Raw genomic sequence first — 20,107 nt, 5'->3', positions numbered from 1 at the left:
TCTGAGTATTACCCATTTTTCCACAAAAAATAATAGAGTAAACAAAAGAGAGTCTTAAGTGAGAGAGAGAGAGGTCAAAAAACTGTGTGGCTCCACTCCAACAGCCCCCAACTAATTCTCCTTAGCCACACCCTCAAATCCTTAACTGCAATTACATATGCAAATTTACAAGAAGGCCTTAGTATAGTCTAATATGACAAATTAGTATGCAGTAGAGATTTAACTAGTAATCATTTTTATCCAAATAAACAAATTACCATAAGAAATATAAACATAATTTATCCTAAAGGTCTGAATGAACTAAAATTGAATTTAGGCTTCTACAGATAGTGCTCCCCAAATTCCAAAAATATACAAAGTACGCTATCAGAGGACTCGATGCGTTGGGTAAGATCTACTCTAACATCAAATTGAGTTATAGAGGAATTGATAGGAACTGATACTGTGGGAGGTGAAGGAGGAACAGCTTATCCTGCTCTCTTTAGTTTTTATAATTTTATAAATTTTGAGGCTCAAGACAACAATTAGCTCAGAACCCCACATAGATTTGAGTCAATCGAAAGGCTGATTAAACTACTGGAAGTGAAAGTTGCATTCAGTAATCTTTGTGGCAACAAAACAACTCTTCCTATAAATAATGAAGAGACAGACTGCATGCCCTACACCAGGCAACCCACCTTGGAATACTCTGGGAGCTAAACCAAAACAGATAGTCAATCTGACTAAAGGACCAGGGGCAATAACCCCTCACATGGACGAATCATTGAGTCAAAACACACATCCCAACCTCAAAACCTGCTGCACCGATGAAAAATAAACGAGGAGAAAGTATTCCACTGGCCCTGTTTCACAGGACAAATGACCAGCCCAAGCAAGAACACATTCTGATTCCATGGGAATCCCACTGAAAAACAGATTTGCTGCACTTCAACAAGAATCCGTGAGGGGAACCTCACCTTCAGACATCAGCCATAGGTACAAAGTACATTCACCTCCAAAGCGAACACTAAGAAAATCACAAATATACCAAAAGTACTTATTGTCGGATATGAGACAGTAAATGGCATCAGCTGTTTCTGCAATGCCAAGAAAACCAGAATCATGGGCTTTCCCAAATACACTCTTTCTGCTATGACAGAGACAATACTATCTCTAACAATGGATCAGCCTAATATTGAAACTCTAGTTGTGCATGTTAAAGCTAATGATCTGGCAAAACAACAATCGGAGATTCTGAAAAAAGACTACCATTCTTCTGAAAGCTATTGGAAAACTAAAACTGAAGATTTTTCTTAGTGCCCCCGTCCCAGCAGCAGGATGGGTGACCTGAAATACTCTCGACTGCTTTCTATAAATAAATAGCTGATAAAAGCATGTGCTGCCAGCACAGTGCCATTCATCGATAACCACAGAACCTTCTCTGAACGTTTCCACCTTTTCAGATCTGACAGACGCCATCTTAACAGACATGGGATAAAGCTATTCTCTGCAAACTTATTTCATTTCATCAATGGGAGCAACAACATGGCCACAGAACAACTGACCAAAGGATGCCTGATTAGGAAGGGACCCACCGCATATCAGGAACAAGCTGTTCCTAAAGAAACCAACAAAACATCAACTGGAGAAGGAGCGACTGCTCTCCCCACTCCGGTCCCCGCACCCCCTCTGCTCGGATCCCTGGCCTCTCGGTGCATCAACTGGACATGGAGCTGTGGACAGCTGTCCCACTGACTCCAAACCCTTCCTCACCACTCTTGCACCTAAAGGATCGGTGGCCTCATCTCATCCAGGGCAGGACAACACCATCCCCCACGCACTCCTTCATCACCTAATGGGAACCAAGACTCTTCTCTAAAGGCCTCATCTCATCAAGACATGGTCAGTTCATCAGAAATCTCATCACCTGAACTGAGTTTTCTTAACTTCAGTGAGAAACTGAAATGGGTTCTCTCCTGAGCACCCAAAAAGCATGTTTCCTGGATAAAATTACTTATTTTCTTAGTGCTCAAAGAGCAAAACTACCTGACTCTGATTCCCCAGAGTACCCTCCAATTGTTTCTGCAGTCTGAGATTGGGTGCCAGAGATTATCTTTACACATTTCTTCAAGAATGTGTCTAACCCACCAGCATTACAAAACAGGACTTGTTTAGTGACCTGTCTGGATCACTAAAAGAAAACTTACAAAAAACAGAAATACAAAATACAGTCTCCAGAAATCAAACATCAGACCCATCCCCTACCTAAAGGAACCTGAATCTCAAAAACTATCTCCCACTAACTCACTCAAACTGGCCCTTTTAAATATTCAGTTATTAACACCAAAAGCTTTACTAATTAATGACTTCATCACCTAGCATAATATTGATGTTGTGTTCCGGACAGAAACATGACAATACTGAATCACCTGTACTAACTGAATTAGCACCTCAGAAGCACAGGGGGGCGGACACCCAAAATTTGAGTCATAACAGGTCAATTGAATATCACGTTTATTGCGGTTGAAAAGGAAAAAGTTGCCAAGTTTAGAGTTAACTGATTACGGTAGTTTCCGAACGGTAACTGTAATAGTAAAAGTGCTGATCCTTTGTGTCTGCTACTAGCATTTGCTAAATGAAAATAGGCGCCTTCTTTTTCTTTAGATTTCAACGGCAGCTTGCATCCATTATTGTTGCACTACTGTCGTCTATTGGATCCTAATAGCTATATCTCATATTCTCATAAAGATCCCAGTATTATTTTTAAAAAAAAGAAAAATCTTCTTTTTCCTCTCAATGCTATCAACAACATTCTCAAATTTCAATTCCCTATTATTACCTAATTCCGTATTAATGGGCGCTTTCTTCTTTTATTTCCAATTTTGACTTCCAATGATTCACTTCCTGCTAAAGAGCCCCCTGGTGGTGGAAGAAAAATCCACATATAAGCCGCACCGGACTATAAGCCGCATGGTTCAAAGCTAAGGAAAAAAAGTAGCGGCTTATAGTCCGGAAAATACTGTAACTTTATACAAAACTGCAACATATGTAGAAAACTTCCTTACTGACTTTGGTTAACTTTTTTCTATCTTATGTATTTACTATGATTGTCTTGTGGGTTATCAATATTAATGTTGAAGTCACTGACAATTATTAAACAAAGGGCCAAAAAAGCTGTGCGATATTCTTGATAATTTTAATCTAATTCAACATACAACACAAGCAACACACAATCGAGGTCACAGACTGGACCTGGTATTTCCAATGTCTCTGTGACTGAACGTCACGTTTATTATAAAACATCACGTTTTATAATAAACGTTTATTATAAAATCTACAAAGAAAGACTGCGCAGCTGTCACTCAACACTAAAGCATGCAAAGGAAACATTCTTTGCAGAGTCTTAAGCAAAAACATAAACGATGCTTAAGCTTTATTTGCAATAATTGACAGCGATGTTACCACCTGAATTTTCCTTTCCTAGTATTTGCTATTTCAAACCAATCTTCTTCCAGGTAGTATAGGAAAGTTACTCAGCCAGGCTCTCCTTTGGCTTGATCAAGGGGACAGATAAACCATCCTCATTCATGTCCTTTGTCACCTCTGCTGCTGTCTTGTGTTAAGGGAGAACAAGTGTAGCTTCCCTGCTAAGCCACAATTGTAGCTTAGCAGGGAAGGAGTCTGGAAGCAAATCTTTCTGTTTCAGGACCCATTTAGTTTCAGAGTATTCCTTGCATATTTGCAGCACTGTGGGAAGGGTAGTCATTATCAAAATATAACAGTTTCCCGTGTAGAAATACTGCTTTCCCCCCATGCTTTTCGTCCAAAATCTTCCTTGGCTCTGCTGCGGAGAAATGTAGCAATAGATCACTGCCTGTTGTTTCTGTCCCCAGAAGGTGGCGAAGCTAGCTCTCAGTATGCCTTCTCCAGTTCCATTTTTGGATTCCATATTTGGATTGATCTCTAGTGTGTCTCCAAGTAGTTTTTCCACAAAATCTCTTGTAGAAGAATATCTGGATGTTTCCTTAATGGTAGAGCACTTTTTCTTGTTACTCAATATCTACTCCGTGTTCTGTGCATGCTCCTCCTCTGCATTAACTCAGTCCTCTGTCTCCTTCATTTTTTGATGTACCTTTATAAGTTCTGAGTAAATACTTTCCAGCTGTTTTGTGTCTTTTTGAAATGTAATATTAAAATGTTTTGAGACACTGAAATTTTAATTTTCATGATCTTTAAACTAGGGGTGTCCAAAGTCAGTCTAAGGTGATAAAAGTTAATCTAGCATAACTAATCTACTCTCCACTTTCTTTATATATATATATTTTTTAATTAAAGCTTTTTACTGACCTGTGAAATGTGATCCCTTTGGACCTTGTTATCTTGCTATCGTAGTGTTGACGATATCAAAACTTTGCGTCCCCTTCTCAGATTCTTTGTTTGATTGTGTCATTTCCCCGACCACCGATATTCCTGACTCAATGTAAAGCAATAGCGCATGTGACACGTGATGTCCAATCCACTAGAGCACTGAGCCCCAGGACTTGCCATTTACGTTTTACAAAGGAATTTTAAAAAGCATTACCTGTCTGTAAACGCTTTGAATACATGTATGTATACCATCTATACCATCTATACCAAGTTACATAGATGAAGGCACATTAGAAAAAAAGGTGCAGGAAATATTGGTGGGGATTGTCCCCTTCATGCCAAAGTTGGTGGGGACATGTCCACACTAGTCCTTCAGGAAGTTACGCCTATGCTTTCTGAGATGCTGGACAAAAATGTTTCCATGCTATATTTTTTAATAAAAGTAAAGGAGAAGTAAAGCTGCTTGCAGTAACACTTAAACATGACAAGAAATAATATAAGTGTTTCTGTTTCACACCTAAAGGTGAAGAGTGTGCCCATGTCCAGCTGGGAGAGTAATTCTGCCTTAGACTTCGGGAAGGAGAGGCGATATCGCAGAGTCTCAAAGGCTGGAACTACTAGGGCTTTTTTGGTGTTGGCCATGTCAAGCTGTACCACTGATTTCCTGCAAGGAAAGACAATGAATGCAAAGGAAGTTGAGCACTATAATAAAATTGAAAAAATTAATTGAAAGACTTGTCTTTCTTACCTGAGATACTCATAGAGGCCATACATGGGGAGGAAATCAATGTCTGATAGGAACATATAGTTTGTGTTGACTTGCTGCATGGCAACGTTTCGCAGGAGATTGACCGGATAGAATTGCCCCTCTTTGTAGACTACATGGTAACCTACATTTCCGCGGCCCATCAGCACCTCAGATCCCTGTGCATATCGCAGGAACTGCTGTGCCTCAGCATCTGAAAGGTATAGGGCCAAACTGATGGGGCCTTCCCAGTGCTTACAGATAGCCTCTAACATCTGGAGCCTACAGAGGGGGAAGGACAAGTATGTTGACCTCATAAAATATGAATCACTAAAATCAACTATACTTTCCAAACACTGGAGTTTTATAGGCTTATAGTGGAACTACATAACCTAACAGCTAAAACCTGCAAATCCTTGAGATGTCCACTAAAAACGCTTATAGCTGCCTATTTTAACCCCTTAATCCTCACCCCCTAAATCACCAAAAACAACTGAAAAGGTATACCCAAATTAAATCAGCTGGTGTTCTTGAACAATTTAGAGTGCATGCAAAAGCTTGGTCTCTTTATGAAGATGACATGTCAAAAATACTTTAAGTAATTTGTAGCTATTATGTTTGTAACAAAAGAAATTGAAACATTTTGCTTCACCCAGATTTTTCATTTTTATTTCTTGTAAATGCACATTGAGTGTTGAATGTATTAACTGGAAAATACAATAAATCTGTAGAATAAAGTATTCTGCTTGTGGATTTCAAGACTGATCAAAATAGCACAAAAAAGAAATGTCATTTTGGACATGTTTATTTTTGAGGATGTACAGGTGTTGTCCAAGTGTGCCATTTGGAGTCTCCATTTGGAGTCTCCAAATGACACACTTGGACAAAATCTGCTATACAAACTTCAATGACTGTAACTCCTCAGTGCTTCAACATACAGCTATCAATGAGAACTCTAATGAAAGATAATGACCAGAGGAATCCTCTGGTAGACACATTACTGATAGTGGAAATTATTTATAATTATATAAATAAAATAGCATATCTGGGGGGACAGGGGAGGTTAGCGCACAGTCAGACCTCCTTCCCCTTCTTGCAATACGCTGTCCGTCTGTCCGCCCCTATCCATCACCCCCCTTCCACCACCATCTCTCTCTTGACCCACCCCCCCGGACCCCTCCTCCTTCGCACCCAATGATACGCTATGATATATCCACTTTAACAGATGTACCAAAAATGTTTAGTGTACATCTCTGAAATGCAAAGAGTATATGATTCAGCTGTACAGCAGTACCTGTCCATAGATAGCTGGGCAACAAGAGTGACATCACTTTGGTCAGAACTGGGTTCATACTCATAGTGGAGAAAGTAAAGATGTGTTCGATGAACTGTAAATCTCTCTCGCCGAAATTCATAACAGGGGTCATCTTCATCAAGCTCGGAAAGAGTCTTTTGCAGCTGCAAGAAAAGAAAAAAACACAGAAACAATTTAATGACTGAAATATCCGAGTTGCAGTTAGTGCAGATAAATAACCCCAGCACTCCATGTTTACATTCTCCATCTTGTTACAAAATGATTGATAACTAACTATAAATCCTTAGTGATCGTATTTTGAGAATAACTTTTTGCAATTCAGCATATCAGCTTACTGAGTTTCTTTAAGTTGTTGACTTTGGCTGTCAAATAATGGGAAATATATTAAAGAATCTAGAAAAAAATTTACGTACTATAGATTTTATTTCACCTCTTCCAGGCTTCATAGAATGGGTCTACTCACCAATAACCTATACTGGAAATGCAAAACGGAATCCAGAACTTTATACATGCGATCTGGGAATATAAATGCATTTCTCCATTCTGGAAAGCAGTACTACAACACATCGGAAAATGGATAGGTGTGGAGATATCCACGTCACCAAGACTATGCTTATTGAAGGATCAAACAGTGATGCCTAATATACCAAACACCAAAAATAATGTTAGTTATTAATGATTAGTTAATAATGTTCTGAAATAATAAAAACTTTAAGAACAAAAGTTGCTGACTGATGTCAATATCCCCATAATATGATGGCAAAACAGATTGCATTCTCCACAGCAAACATACGTGTTTCCATGCCAAGCCACAAAACGGTCCACCAGCTCTCTGAACTCGGCCTCTTGTTCATTTCTGATACACCAAACAAATAAAGACTCATCCAAAATATTCTTTAGACGATAGGACTCTCTGACAAATACTGGGAGCCTAAGAAGTACAAAGTGTCTTAATTCTTAAGTACAGTCTGCTGCATGCACCTTTTCATACATTTGAGGCCGTAATATCATTTGAGGTTGGCAGCTTTCCTAACACTTCTAATCCACCTACTTTCTTTTTGCTACAAATCTGTCTGCCCGTACAGTCTGAAAGGCAGGCAGAAAGATACAGGTGTAGGAAATTTGATCCTTTAGCTATGTCTTACTGAACACTTAACTCTGCATTCCCAATACTCTGACTTGATTCTTGTCAGCACTTCAAGTTCATCCTTTTATTTGTCAAGGACCTCTTTTTGAGAAATAAAAGCAACTTTTTAAACTTCCTCCTTCTCTGTCTTCACTTTGCCTCTACAACTTCTCTTCAGCTTATCTTGGGTTGTGGGTTCTCAAAGTCTATATAATTTTAGCTTTTTAAATATTGATCAGTTGAAGCTGACTCAAAAAACTGTTGTTGCTATGTTTATCCAAACAGTATAAAAGTAACACCAAAAATTATGTCTGCAGCCTATCATCAAAAACCACAGTAAGTAATCTTTCAAAAAGCAATGTTTGGACCAAGAAAAAAGGAGGAAGGAAGATTTCGAAAAGAAGAAGTTATGCAAAAGATGTCACCTTGTGAAGCAAAAATTTGGAGTTAGGATTTCATGAGAATACTAAAATGTTCAAATTAACATGACATTCTTAAAAAGTTTGGGTATTGCAGTTCATCATAAGGCCAAAAAACAATTAGAAAGTTATTTTACAATTGAAAAAACACTGTTTAGCACACATGTACTTTGAACAGTTGGTTTATTAACTTCTTAACTGTCCGTAGCTCTACTGTGCTGCAATACAAGGTATTTCAGAAAAAGTTTCACCTACATTTTCACTGTTGGGGTCAGCCTCGCTTGGACAGCCAAACAGCTCCCGTCGCAGCAGGTTACCATCATACTCCAGAAAAGTAAGATAAAGATTTCGAAAGAACTCAACATGCTTATTTTTGACTCGTAGCTTCTTGGGGGAGTTCCAGTGGATCACCTGTTTAGGAGAACCAAACAGAAAAGTTAAAGCAATTTCCCACAGCTCAGAAAACGCTTAGCCAGTGGGCTGGTAATCAGCCTTTTAAACATTTGTTTTATTTCCTGCTGTACCACAGTAACTCATCTGATGGATAGGCAAAAGTTAAGTCACGTATGTTCCAAGACATATTATTTTTGTTGTCATTGTAATGGATTACTTACTTGTTTCAAGTTAGAAAAACTAGAATGTTTTCCATGAATTTCAGTTTCTTCTTGTTTACGTTCAATGCTCTTATGCATCAGTTGATAAATTCAAAAAATATTTACAATAATTCACACAAAGTCTGATGAAAACAGTTAAGTTTACTTTCTCTTTGAGCAGATATCAAAACAATTCTTCAGTGTACCACGGCATTCCACAAATAATGGTCAAAAATATAGTTAGCTTGGTATGGAACCAAGCTAACTATATATCCATTTTTCTTTCTGATCTACTGTCACACAGCACATTTCGTATTATTTTTCAATAGATGACTCTTACACAAAAATATACTAATTGAAGATACTACTGTTAAGAAAATAAATATACAAAATGTATACAATAATCATACACAATAATAAGCAATGTAACAAGATGACATTTTTTGTTTTTTACAGTCACCTTAAATATTGGCAAAGACTGATTGTAGAAAGTTCTGAACACCTGATCTCACCTTCAGGTCTGATACATCTTTGTAGCATTTTTCAGAGCGAGTGTGGTCTGACAGTTGAACGTTCCAATAGCAGGGCAGCTGGTAAACAAGGAACGGGTTCTGCTTGATCACTGCATTAAAGATGTCCTAAGGACCAAATGGCATACATGACAGTGACAGATTTGACAAATTTGAAAAACAATAAACTTTTTAATAACAAACAATATATATCTTTATCTCTATGTATGTTTATTGATATAGTATTAAACAAACTTGTAGAATGGAATAAAACCAGTTTTTATTGTTGCTCTGTGGGAATATCAAATGCAGATATAAATATAAGCAATAATGACAACAAAAAAAAACACACAAATTGTATTGTAAGGGAAAATATACAATGCCAGAAAAATGACATTCTGTACACAAATTATCATGCATGGAGTTGAAGACATTGTCCAAGAGACTTCCTCTCTCCCGCTACCTGCTGTGGCTATCCTAGTACAGACCTGGTCTTCTTAATGAGCTCATCTAATCGGTTCCGATCAGCCAGCACACAACATCATACCAGATACCATCTTCTATGGTCCTTATTATTTTCTTTAAAAAAAGTTCACCAGTGGTATATTGCAACCATATCCATTCTACCAACAGCTGTTGTGATATTACAGCTGGTAAACAAGGAACGGGTTCTTGTTACCAGCAAGGACCCGCTGGTAAACAAAGCAGCTTTGGAAACTGCTTTGGTTGAGTCTCCAAAGTAGACTCGACCTGCTTTGGAGTTTGAGGTCTTCTGAAGTGCTGGGGCACTCCTGAAGACCTTTTTTGACTTCCAGTCTCATCCCAATCAATAGCCTTAAACCAATCATGCAGGGTTTTCTTCAGTTTTGTGTGACCATTTTCTCTGATCTTTTACTACTGGTTGTCTCTGAACAAGGGGTTTATACAGTGAGCAGAGAAAATAAGAGTAGGCAGAGGTGATGAATCCCTGACAACAGCATAAAACAAATCCAACATTTTGCTTTCTACTGGCAGAGTAGCTGACAAACCGCTGAAATGTTGGACATGTAGCAGAGTTAAAACCACTAAAACAAGTGGGATGTAGTGTCTATAGCTAAAAAGCAACTTTCATTACGTAAAATATACTACTGGAGAACTGCCTTCTTAGATATGGTCCAAAATATACAGCTAACAGCTATCTGTGCTGAAGAAACAATATTGCACAGTAGCACATCTACTGGACAGTACCATCTGTTGTTGACAGTACCAATATGTCTTCTTTTCTTTTGCCATCCCTCTTGAAATTCTCTGCACATATGCATAAGTTGGGCAGAGAGACTGCTTAAAGTCTATTGTTTTGCAGCCAAAAGAAGTACATAATTCACCATTCTGATTCTGATGGCACTTGCAGTTGATCTCATTTTTCTGCCAAATATTTTACATTACTCACAATGTGATTGATATGATGGTTTAAATGGCTTCTTCTACCTCCCCTCTTTGCTCAGTGTCATGGTGGGTCTAATGCTTTTTGCCCACATGCAGAAACACTCACGGAGAGATGGATGTAAAAGAGGATATTTATTGCAACAATACAAAATCAAACAAAGAAACAGGATCAGCGGGTCGGAGTCCAGGTGCGTCTGCACAGAATGGAAGAGAGAGGTTAGATGGTTTCATAGGGGGTGGAAAAAGGAGATAACTAATGGCCGAGAGCTCTGTTCTTACTTGAAAAACAAACGGAGGATGACGGGTGGAGGTACGTGGTTCCAGATTGGGGAGAGAGCTGACGTAGGCTGGCTGGAGATGGACCGGGCGTAGGAGGGTGGGCTGGTCAGATATGTCACCACAGAGGAGCAGCAAAGCAGACAGCAGAGGCGTCACGGAAAGGTTTCTTTCAGGACCGGTGGACTAGAGGAAACCAACCCCAAGGGCCTTGAAGGATTCCTGAAGGAGATTCACAAGAATATGGTGAGAGCCTGAATAAACTCTGAGCAAAACACAAGAGATCTTCAGAACAAACACACTGAGGAGCTAGAGTACCAAAAACTGGCAAACACTCTGGCAAAGAAGTGTTGGCTGTCTGCTGCTCATATACTCCTCTGGATGATGATTCCTCTCAGGTGTGGATAGTTGAGAGCCTGCAGGCATGCCCTCCCCAGCAGAGTGATCCAATGGCTCCCTCTGGTGGAGTGGCGAAGAACTGAAAAGGAAACCAAACTAATCCCCATAACCTGGAACCAACACTACCCGACCCTCAATGACCGCCACCTGGCGGTCCAGAAGAGCCAGGGGACTGGGAAGAATAGAAATCAAAAATAAGGGATGGATCCAAAAAAAAACGAGCCCAGCACCCATAAACGGTCCTCGGGACCATGACCCTCCCAGTCCACCAGGTATTGCCAACCCCGCCCACGCCTCCGAGAATCAACAATCCGGCAGACCGAGTAAGCCGGGTGACCATCAATGTCCAGGGTGGGAGAGGGCTCAGCCGTGGGGCACAAGGGAGTGGAATGGACCGGTTTAACCACGTGGAGTGGACACGAAGTGAAGATGGCAGTCGCAGATGAATCGCCGATGGGCCAACAATGCGCTCAATTTCATAAGGCCCAATGAAACGAGGGGATAACTTTTTGGACATTGATTTCAATGGGATGTCTCTTGTGGAAAGCCAAACTCTTTGACCAGGAACAAACGTAGGGGCAGCCCTCCCTCTTACAATCAGCCCAACGACGATTTTGTTCAGCGGTGCGGTTAAGGGCTGCGATAGTCTTGTCCCAGATGACCTTACACCGTCGAATGTGGTGCTGGACGGAGGTGACTGAGATGTCCTTTTCGTCAGCCGGGAACAGTGGGGGTTGATAGCCTAAGGGGACCTCGAAAGGGGACAACCCAGTGGCAGAGGACACGTGAGAGTTATGCGCATACTCCACCCAGGGGAGGTAAGTGTTCCAGTCAGACGGATTGGTGGTGGTCAGACATCTGAGGGTGGCCTCCAACTCCTGGTTCATTCGTTTGACTTGACCATTAGACTGTGGGTGATAACCAGAGGTGAGTGACACCTTTGCTTCAAGAGCACGACAAAAATTTCTCCAAACTTGAGCAGTGAACTGTGGCCCTCGGTCAGAGAGGATGTCCAGAGGTATACCATGTAATCTAAACACATTCTTAGGGTAGGAGTTGAGTTGTTTGAAAAGCTGAAGGAAGTTTTCTCAAAACCACTAGATGGCAAGCTTTAGAAAATATATCAATGATAGTCAATATAGTGGTCATACCTTTGGAGACAGACAGTCCGGTGACAAAATCAACAGCAATATGCGACCAGGGCCGTTTGGGAGTAGGTAAGGGTTGAAGAAGTCCAGAAGGAGGCTGATGATGGGAGGACTTATTCCGAGCACAAATGGGACAGGCGGAGACATAATCTTTAACGTCCTTTTGGATGGACGGCCACCAAAACCTCAATTAACTAAAGCTACGGTTCGACTGATGCCTGGATGAGCAGAAAACTTTGAAGAATGTAACCAACTTATGACAAGGGCACGAATAGCTGTGGGTACGTACATCTTGTTGGAGGGGCCGGACCCTGGATCAGGCTCAGACTGTTGTGCTTGTTTAACAAGATCTTCAATTTACCAGGTCACCGTAGCAACCGAACAACTAGGAGGTAGAATGGGGGCAGGCTCCTTCTCAGAGTCATCTGGGGAGTAAAGTCTGGATAGGGCATCTGGCTTCACGTTACAGGATCCTGGGCGGAAAGAAATGGATAAGTTAAACCGAGAGAAGAATAATGACCAACGTGACTGACGAGGATTGAGTCTTCTAGCTGACTGGAGATAAGCTAGATTTTTATGGTCCGTCCAAACAACGATGGGGAGAACTGCGCCCTTGAGCCAATGTTGCTACTCCTCTAATGGTAATTTGATGGCAAGTAGTTCACGATCCCCAACATCATAATTTCTCTCTGCTGGGGACAGTCTGCGGGAGAAAAAGGCACATGGGTGAATCTTGTGATCACTTTCTGAGAGTTGAGAGAGAACGGCCCCTACTCCTGAATCTGAAGCATCCACCTCGACAATGAACTGTTTGGTGGGGTCAGGTTGGATGAGAACGGGCGCGTTAGCAAAAAGGTACTTTAACCTGGAAAAGGCTTCATTAGCTGCAGGGGTCCAGCTGAATGGAGTCTTGGTTGAGGTTAGAGCAGTTAAGGGTAGGGCAGTTTGGCTATAATTACGAATAAATCATCGGTAGAAATTGGTGAACCCAAGAAATCTTTGGAGTCGTTTTCGGGTAGTAGGAGTGGGCCGATCTAAAACTGCCTTGATTTTTTCCTCTGCTGGTCTGACCTGTCCACCCTCGAGGACGTAACCCAGGAAGGAGACTGATGGTTGGTGAAACTCACATTTCTCCACTTTCACAAACAACTTATTCCCCAGGAGGCGCTGCAACACTTGACTGACATGGTTCCTGTGCTCAAGTAGATTCTTAGAAAAAAATCAAAATGTCATCGAGATAGACAAACACATTAAGAAAGTCCCTTAGGACGTCATTCATGAGAGCCTGAAAGCACGCAGGTGCGTTAGTTAAACCGAAGGGCATGACTAAATACTCAAAGTGGCCTAATGGAGTCTTAAAGGCCGTCTTCCACTCACCCCCTTCTCTGATGAGGAGTAAGTGATAGGCGTTTCTAAGATCTAGTTTAGTCAACACCTTGGCCCCTTGAACTGGCTCAAAGGCAGAGGAGAGGAGTGGCAAGGCATATTTGTTTTTAACTGTGATTTGGTTCAGCCCTCTGAAGTTGATGCAGGGTCTTAAAGATCCATCTTTCTTCCCTACAAAGAAAAAACCAGCCCCTAAAGGGGAGGAGGAATGGCAGATTATGCCAGCCGCTAATGACTCCTGTATGTATTTTTCCATGGTCTCCCTTTCAGGTTTGGAGATGTTGTAAAGTCGACTGTTGGGCAAAGGAGCCCCAGGTAGCAGATATAGCACAGTCATATGGTCTGTGGGGAGGCAGGGACGAGGCTTTAGATTTACTGAATACTTGAGCCAAGTCGTGATATTCAGCAGGGTCTGAAGAGAGATACGTATGGTGGGTCAGCTTCATAATTGTCTGCCGGTGGTGGGCCTGGCGGAACAGCAGAGCGGAGACAAGATGAATGGCAGGTTAATGACCATGAGTCAATGTGTCGATGAACCCCATTAATATTGGGGTTGTGCTGTTGCAACCATTCAAATCCTAAAATCAACGGGGAACTTCCAGTTGGAAAAACATAAAATGAGATGCACTCATTATGGTTGCCTAAGACGGTTAGTGGGATGGGTTGGGACTGGTGAGTAATCTGTGGCAGTATCTTGCCGTCAAGGGCTAAAACACGAAGGGGAGCAGGTCCAGCAGATGTCTTTATTCCCATCTGCTGGACAAAACATGAATCCAAAAGATTATGTTCACATCCCAAGTCTAGCAAGGCGGATACTGGAATGGATTTATTGTTAAGTAGTAGAGAAGCAGGTGACAGTAGACGAGGTGAATTTATGGTTATTTGATGGTCCGCCAAGCTCCCTTGCCTTTACTGGCGGACAATGGCTTTTAACAGCAGGGGACAGAGGGAGACAAAATGACTGGCTTCGCAACAGTAGAGGCACAACTTAGAACGCATTTTGCGCTGCCTCTCTTCTTGAGACAATTTTGTGTGTCCAATTTGCATGGGTTCGGGGCTGGATAAATTCAGTGAGGGCTCAGCCAGGATTGTGCGGCTAATGACTGGAAGAGGTCTGGATGGAGGATTTCTATTGCATCTTTCTTTAGTTCGGGCTCGAATCCTATTATCTAACCGTATGGACAATTTTATTAAGTCCTCCAGAGATTCGGGTTCATCTAATGTTGCTAATTTGTCCTTAATGGGATCGTTTAAAGCGTTTAGGAATGCACTTTTGAGCGCAACACTGTTCCATCCAGAAGCAGCCGCTTGAATGCAAAAATCAATCGAAAAATCAGCTACCGACCGTTGTCCTTGTCTTATCTTTAACAGGTCTCAGGACCTGAGAGCCTTATCTGTATCCTGATTGAAAGTTTGTTTTAACTCAGTTATGAATTCCGAAAAAGTGCAATTGTAGTCGGGGGATGAAGAGAATTTAACCTCTGCCCAATCCAAAGCGCGGTCTGATAAGTGTGCAATAATGTATGAAATCTTAGCGGAGTCATGACTGAATCTATGGGGAGAGTGATTGAACTGAATTGTACATTGCATTAAGAAACCCCTGCATTTCTTTGGATCTCCGTCAAACCTGGGTGGATTAGGCAACAGACAGTCAGAAAACGCGGACTGGACTGGAGGATCAGGATCTGGAGTTGAAGGCTGGGAGGGTTCTCCGACAGGATCAGGAGTCTGTTGAAAATGTGAGCGGAGAAAATCGGTTAGTTCAGCCAGGCGACTTTTGGTTTCGACTTGTCGGTTACCCAGTTCTTGTAAAGCGGCCTCATGCTTCGAATAGAAGATTGTTGTTGGTGGAGAGCTCTAAGGATTGTGTCTGCTGGGTCTTCAGTTTGGCCAGAGTGTTCTGTCATGATGGGTCTAATGCTTTTTGCCCACATGCAGAAACACTCACGGAGAGATGGATGTAAAAGAGGATATTTATTGCAACAATACAAAATCAAACAAAGAAACACGGCTAGGAGGATCAGCGGGTCGGAGTCCAGGTGCGTCTGCACAGAAGGGAAGAGAGAGGTTAGATGGTTTCACAGGGGGTGGAAAAAGGAGATAACTAATGGCCGAGAGCTCTGTTCTTACTTGAAAAACAAACTGAGGATGACGGGTGGAGGTACGTGGTTCCAGATTGGGGAGAGAGCTGACGTAGGCTGGCTGGAGATGGACCGGGCATAGGAGGGTGGGCAGGTCAGATATGTCACCACAGAGGAGCAGCAAAGCAGACAGCAGGGGCGTCACGGAAAGGCGTCACGGAAACCCCAAGGGCCTTGAAGGATTCCTGAAGGAGATTGACAAGAATATGGTGAGAGCCTGAATAAACTCTGAGCAAAACACAAGAGATCTTTAGAACAAACACACTGTGGAGCTAGAGTACCAAAAACTGGCAAAAACTGGCAAAGAAGTGTTGGCTGTCTGCTGTTCATATACTCCTCTGGATGATGATTCCTCTCAGGTGTGGATAGTTGAGAGGGCCTCCAGGCACGCCCTCCCCAGCAGAGTGATCCAATGGCTCCCTCTGGTGGAGTGGCGAAGAACTGAAAAGGAAACCAAACTAATCCCCATAACCTGGAGCCCAATACTCAGACTCAGCATAAATGTTGCCTCCTTTTCAACTTGCATGAGCTTTGGGCTGTAGCCCCGATATAATTTAAACTTTTGAGATGCTAATCAGCTGCTCACAGCGACCAAAACCCCCCCCAAAAAAACAACTTTTTGTCTTTGTTAAAACCTGTCCAAAAGCTAAAAAGCTAAAATGTAATATAAATATAACATAGATGTAGTTGTTCATATAGATTGAATAGAGGAAGAAATTATGAATGTACTGGCTCAAATCATAATTTGTATCAATATGATTTTTTTGCAAGTTACATTCATGAATGGAACAGAAATAATGGGAACATCCATTACAAACATAGCACCCAACTCTGATCAGGGTTAGACATTCAGAATTAGATGTGCACAATGACTTTGTGAAGCTTACCCTGTAAAATATTTGGGTCACATTTAGTTGTCTACTGTTACGGTCACTGACCTCTAGGGCTCTCTTCATGAGAAAGCCCTCTCTCTTTGTGTTTCTCTACCTGGCTGCCACAGGTGAAAGATGTTGGAGCTCGTCAGCCACCCCATGCCACCTCACCTTCATGCCAGAGATGTCAGATTCCTTTTCCCCTGGGCTTTGATCTGAAGTGATCTTGTCTGTCTGCTGACTGTTTGTGGGGACTTAAATGATCTTGCTGTGAGCATATTGTGAAGAATCAAGTGTTTAACTAAAGTAGTGTGTTTCTATTCACAGTAGGGGGAGGGGTCCTCTGCCATTTTTGTTGTTAACTGTTTTCTCCTGTTTTGTGGTTAGCCAGGGAGTTCAGGTTTTGTACCTTTTTCAGTTCTCCTTTAGAAAGTGGTGGTTTTATTTTAGAGTTAAAATGGGGTGTTTTGTTCGTTGTTTTGGCCTTGGAGACCCTGAAGCTTAAAAATTCACTGTGTTTTCTGCCTCCTGTCATTGAGATTTTACCTGTACTGTAAAATAAACGACGTTTTGCTACTGACATCAATTGTTTAGATTACTGATTACTACACCCAGTGCCAGAATTTACCCTTAGTGGTTTTGGGGAGGGGTTGTAAAATCTACTATCTTCTACTCTTTAAGTCAAATAAATTTTGCAAGTTCTATTTCGTATAGGCTTCGCCCTTTAAAGCTATCGTTAGTGGGTTTATTCCTCGGGTGCAGCACAGCACTGAAAAAATCTTAGTCCATGCCCACCTACTGGATGGGCCCCTCCCCAGTCTGTATAAATAACAGTTAAATTGGACAAACAACTCCCTCTTTTTCTTCAGCACAGCAATAGCAATACTGTCTAAGAGCGAAGATGTCTTCTAACGGTTCCATCCGTTTGTGCCTGTCTTGTCAGACAGGGTACATTATGTCCTTTGACGGGCACCGGATCTGCGAGGGATGCCTGGGCCCCCGTCATGCCAATCTCGCTCACACGCCTCAGCCCTTTTGCTGCTTCTGTGCTCTCCTCCTGCTGGAGGAGAGGAGGCGGAGACTAGCCTTTTTCAAGGCTGGTGCTAGGCGAGGCGACGGGCCCACCGAGTCAGGTTGCCGTTCGTGGGCCGATTCTGGTTACACTGAGAGGGGATCGAATGATTCCGCCGCCAGAGAGGACGGTGGAGAGGATGACAGCGAGAGCAGCATGCGGACCACAGCGCCTCACATATATGCACGCCCACTGTCAGAACGTTATTCAGTGGTGGCGTGCATGTTCCCTGGGGGTGGATAGATTAGCTGATCAACAAAGGTTGCACGCTGCAGTTTGGAGCCAGCCATCCGCTGTTCAGGGGAATCATGAAGACGGTCTTATCTCTGGAGCAGAACGCCACTCTGTCAGAGCTGCATGAACTGATGGCGAAAGGTGTCATTTCCACGGTTCCCCGAGGAGAGGAAAACACAGGGTTTTATTCCTGCTATTTTCTGGTTCCCAAAAAAATGGGAGGTTCACCTCCATAGATTTAAAGGACATGTATTTCCACGTGCCCATCATCCTGAAACACTGGAAGAATCTGTGTTTCAGCAACTGTGAACTCAGCAACAATGACAGCCCAATTAGCACAGCAGCACGGCGCTGCTCTGCCGTGTCAGACCTCGCAAAGTAGTGACTACTCTGTCAGTCATGCAGCTGCTGGGAATGATGTCAGCGGCTTACGTGGTGGTCCCGCTGGGTTTGTTGCACACGAGACGCCTCCAGAGATGGTTCACTCTCCTGCACATAGATCCTGTGCACCAGAAAAGGCGTATGATCTCTGTTCCTCCTTCATCTGATTGACAGAAATTTAGCTTTCAGCACTATTAAAACTTATGCTGTCGCTATTTCATCCTGCCTGGATTGTTTTGGTGACAGAACGGTCTTCAACCACCTGTTGATGAAACGGTTTCTGAGAGGTGTACGCAGACCTGTGTCGTGCCCACTTGCTCCTCCGTGGGATTTAACCCTGGTCCTATGCGCTCTGGTTGAAGCTCCATTCGAGTCTTTAGATCAGGCTCCACTTTTAAGTTCTTGTCTTTTAAAACTGCTCTGCTGTTGGCCCTTACCTCTGCAAAGAGAGTGAGCAATTTATCCGCTCTCTCTGTTGCTCCTTCTTGTCTCAGAATACAAGCCAATGACAGCTTGGCTGTGCTGTATCCCAACCCTGCTTTTACTCCTAAAAGCAAGCTCGTTCAGATCGAGGGAGATATTTTTGGAGGACTTTTACCCTCCTCCACATAACTCTGAGGAAGATGCTGCATCTCATCTTCTCTGCCCTGTGTGCGCACTCTCATGTTATGTGGCACACACGTCTGCACTGCATCGCACCCAGCGTTTGCTCATGCATTACAGAGGTAACTCAGTGGGGCATCCTCTGTCCACTCAGCATCTTTCTCACTGGTTGTGTGAGGCCATCTCACAGACTTACACTTCCTCTGGACTGGATCCTCCAGAGAATCTGAGAGCTCATTCTAACAGAGGGATTTCATCCTCCACAGCTCTGCGTGGAGGAATGTCTGTGGAGGACATTTGCACAGCAGCTTCCTGGTCATCTCTGTGCTCAATTATTTGGTTTTACCTGTGTGACATTTCCACATTTTCTATGACCCATTCTATTCTCGGCGTTCTGACAGAATAATTATTTTTGTTACATGTTGGTATTGTCTCAAACTTGCATGAATCACAGGGCGACATAACGTTTTTCAGTCACGATTCGTGTCTTCTGTTGTAATTGGTTAAACCTGCAAGGTTTTTCCTGTGTTGTGTCCGTTGCACACTGAATGGCCTTTTCTGCTGTATCATTATGCATAATTCGCCTGATGTTTATTATCATTCTTTTATTTTTCCTGTGGGGTTCTGTTATTGTTTAAGCATTTGAGAACAACATGGTTGTCCAAAATGCTGCATAATAAGTTACTTGCTCTATTAATTGTTATACTGTTACAGTTCGTAACATTCGTTGTTCCTGTAAAGCCGTGGTCCGCAACCAACGGACCTCGGTCCGGATACGGACCCATATGCCATCCCATCCGGACCCGGAATAAATTGTTAAAATATTTGTTAATTTTGACAGGAGAATTAATTTTAAACCGGAGCATTTATTTTTTTCCCTATCTGACACAAGTGCTTTTACCAGCACTGCACTGAGCAAGGATTGGAAGCTAAAAACCAATCGTGTGCGAGTCATACTAACCACGTGGTTCAACTAGCGAATCAAATTGCCAGCTTGAACTCAGAGCGAGTTGTATGAGCAAACCGAAGCAGAGGTTTGTAGCCAGGCACAGACATCCACGCAGTGTGATATAAGGAAGAGGAGGTGAAAGGCGAGCGAAAAGCGATTGAAGCGAG

The 20,107-nt window shown here is 42.4% G+C and overlaps 1 protein-coding gene and 1 long non-coding RNA gene across 3 annotated transcripts in view; both read right to left on the bottom strand.

Moving 5' to 3' along the window:
* LOC103131129 (glycosyltransferase-like protein LARGE1) overlaps positions 1 to 20,107 on the bottom strand; it is a 48,979-nt gene that overhangs the window by 5,150 nt on the left and 23,722 nt on the right. Inside the window, exons 3-7 of the mRNA XM_007542709.2 lie at positions 9,058 to 9,183; positions 8,208 to 8,363; positions 6,387 to 6,550; positions 5,096 to 5,374; positions 4,865 to 5,011 (exon numbers count right to left, since the gene is read on the bottom strand). Of these exons, the coding sequence (XP_007542771.1) occupies positions 4,865 to 5,011; positions 5,096 to 5,374; positions 6,387 to 6,550; positions 8,208 to 8,363; positions 9,058 to 9,183 (872 nt within the window). The remainder of the gene's footprint in view (positions 1 to 4,864; positions 5,012 to 5,095; positions 5,375 to 6,386; positions 6,551 to 8,207; positions 8,364 to 9,057; positions 9,184 to 20,107) is intronic.
* Positions 10,592 to 15,959, bottom strand: LOC107834692 (uncharacterized). Of its 2 annotated transcripts, XR_001660504.1 has the most exons (4): positions 15,819 to 15,959; positions 11,074 to 15,733; positions 10,759 to 10,977; positions 10,592 to 10,673 (listed from the first exon to the last, which is right to left on the bottom strand). It is a non-coding gene; the product is annotated as an uncharacterized LOC107834692 (long non-coding RNA). The 2 variants fall into 2 exon arrangements; XR_001660503.1 differs by having other exon boundaries at positions 11,074 to 15,959.

Source organism: Poecilia formosa, unplaced genomic scaffold (genome assembly GCF_000485575.1).
Source record: "Poecilia formosa unplaced genomic scaffold, Poecilia_formosa-5.1.2 Scaffold721, whole genome shotgun sequence".
NCBI lineage: Eukaryota > Metazoa > Chordata > Actinopteri > Cyprinodontiformes > Poeciliidae > Poecilia > Poecilia formosa.
This window is presented reverse-complemented; position numbering and strand designations above follow the sequence as displayed.